Source organism: Palaemon carinicauda, chromosome 33 (assembly GCF_036898095.1).
Source record: "Palaemon carinicauda isolate YSFRI2023 chromosome 33, ASM3689809v2, whole genome shotgun sequence".
NCBI classification, from domain to species: Eukaryota; Metazoa; Arthropoda; class Malacostraca; order Decapoda; family Palaemonidae; genus Palaemon; species Palaemon carinicauda.
Genome location: NC_090757.1, coordinates 71,356,550 through 71,359,049, shown reverse-complemented (window position 1 = coordinate 71,359,049; position 2,500 = coordinate 71,356,550). Strand labels below are relative to the sequence as shown.

The 2,500-nt window shown below is 46.2% G+C and overlaps 1 protein-coding gene across 5 annotated transcripts in view; it reads right to left on the bottom strand.

Annotated features, from left to right (window-relative positions):
* LOC137625980 (zinc finger protein chinmo-like) overlaps nucleotides 1-2,500 on the bottom strand; it is a 146,361-nt gene that overhangs the window by 65,801 nt on the left and 78,060 nt on the right. The window contains exon 1 of one of the 5 annotated variants that reach the window (XM_068357058.1): nucleotides 933-1,124. The exons of the other annotated variants lie outside the window; for them this stretch is intronic. Coding sequence (XP_068213159.1) covers nucleotides 933-942 — 10 coding nt within the window. The 5' untranslated portion in view covers nucleotides 943-1,124. Of the gene's footprint in view, nucleotides 1-932; nucleotides 1,125-2,500 lie in introns of those variants that run through there. 5 annotated transcript variants of the gene reach the window in all.

Below are 2,500 nucleotides of genomic sequence, written 5' to 3'. Positions count from 1 at the left end.
AGATCCCAAAGGAGGCAAACCAACTGGGGTTCAACCCGTCCAACTTGCGTATAACGAATTCCGCCTGACGCAGACAACATCAACGTTCTGACAGACATCAGACTCCATGACCTCAGTGCTGCTGATGCCACAATGGAATGGCTGATGAAGATGTTGATGAGGGAGATGGCAGGACTAAGGATCTTCTTTTCTTTCTTTTTTCTTTCTTTACCTTGTCATACCAGCAGGCGACCCTCACGACGACGAAGCCTTCCTCGTCGTCTCCTGGCTCAGGAAGTCTTCCTCTTCAGGGCGTCTCATTGAAGTGTTTTCAGGATAAAGAAATAGGGCTTCTCAACATAACACCCCCGACGGTAAATATCCCCCACTTCACGAATATGTTGCAACCGGCCAATGTTGCGGTGGGCTTCGCCTAGGCTTACGGCGGAGACTGAGCCTAGAAGCGTAGCGGCGGCCTGCTCTCGGCCTGCCAGCCACGGCAGAGGAGGAGGAGGAGGAGGAGGAGGAGAATAGGAGGAGGAGAAGGCCTCCTGAAACGGCGCGCTCTACAGCCACGCATACAACACACCCACCACTCTATTGTATGATAGCCTGCTAGATAGCAAGAGCCTGTGCTGGAAAGGTCAGTAATTTAGAAAAAAAAAATAATAATAAATAAATACCAAAGAAAATTAAAGAAACATTAGAATATAGGAACGAAGTAAACACAGGGCGATGACGAATATCCCGAAGAGAATTAGATAAAGACAGAAAAACTTAGGAATTACCAAAAGGTGTTCATCTCACTTTGGATAAATAATTTAATGTTACGAGCGTCAATATATGTGACTGTCACATTGATACAAATCCCAACAAATAAATAAAACAAAAAAAAGTAAACAAATGACGAATCCAAATTCTTTAAACGAAATTGAAACTTTGAAAACACCCACCTATTAACATTTAGTCCATGTGAAGATCCACTTCTTGAACTTATAATTTGCTGCCTGCTGTGGTCTTTCCACTAACAGCAACAGCAACAAATCGGCAGTTGCACACGCACAAAAACGCAACAGCGTTCACAACGCTTAACAAACGAGGCAGCTTCAATGTAATGTATCTCTCAATTGCAGTGCAACAGACCCCCTACACATATACACGCGCACCACACTCTCCCTCTCTCTCTCTCCCTCAACACACACCAACGATAGCCTCTTCCTTCCACTTGTTACCACCCCCAGACAGACACTTTTAACATTAAAACCTTTCGCTCGACCGTCGGCCTACTCCAACCCTTCATTGCCACGACGTCATCGTCGTCAACAGATGACGTTTCAGCCGTAAGCGAATGGTAGGCGATGAGCGTATTAACTCTCCGCCCATTGGTGCATTCGGAGGAAACGTCACCGTACGCTTTGCACGGCCAACGTTAGCTCAGCTGGACCAATGAATGGGGCTGCTGGAAAAGGGTGTCTTCCCATTGGTCGCTTCATCTCATGACGTCACTTACCTTGGACTGATGATGCAATGGCGATTTTAGCCAATTAGGGACCGGCTAGCTTCCCCATACACGCATATGAATACGTTGCTTGGCGACCAGAGAGAGAGAGAGAGAGAGAGAGAGAGAGAGAGAGAGAGCGCACATGAGATAGGGAGAGTGAAACTTGCAACTTCGGTAACAACAAGGATCAGAACAACAACGGATCCAACTTCAGGATTTTTCATCACTAATATAAAATTAGTCGTTGAGGTTATCAATAAGAGCTAAAGCTAGGAGAGAGAGAGAGAGAGAGAGAGAGAGAGAGAGAGAGAGAGAGAGAGAGAGAGAGAGAGAGAGAGTTTGAACGTTGGAAAGCACAGAAGACAGTCTCACAGAGTGGGTGTAGCCTATGCCCTATGTCTATGCCCCAACCCCTCTCACTTCCCCCGACCACCAACTCTCAGCTATTTTAACCCTTTGGTGCCTAGGACCCCCGGCGCTCTCTCTCTCTCTCTCTCTCTCTCTCTCTCTCTCTCTCTCTCTCTCTCTCTCTCTCTCTCTCTCTCTCTCGGCCGGTTAGGCCTACTGTCTCCGATCTTCGCTCCGCCCGCCGCCGTTCCGTCACGCACCCCTGACAACCAGAACCCCCTCCCCCCAAACCGGCCACCCAACCCCTATAACCGATCCCCCATCTGAATGCCACCACCCATCACCTAACCATGGTGCACTCATCCTATTCCCCCAAAAGCCTACTATGAATAAAACATAATAAATATTCTTTTAAAAGCACACTGTTTTGACAACTTCCTCAGTAAATTGCAAAGCACACACACAGCAACTTAAAACATTGAATAGACGAATTCGGTAATAATAACTCACTGGCAAATATTTCTCAGTCAGATATAGACTAGGACTATGCAAATTTGATAAAAAACGAGAATCAGGTAACTAAATCAATTAGCCCTAATACAGGCAAACAAAAAAAAAAGAAATAAAAAATCCCCGCTGTATGCACTCCTTGAGAAAAAAATAGTCAACACG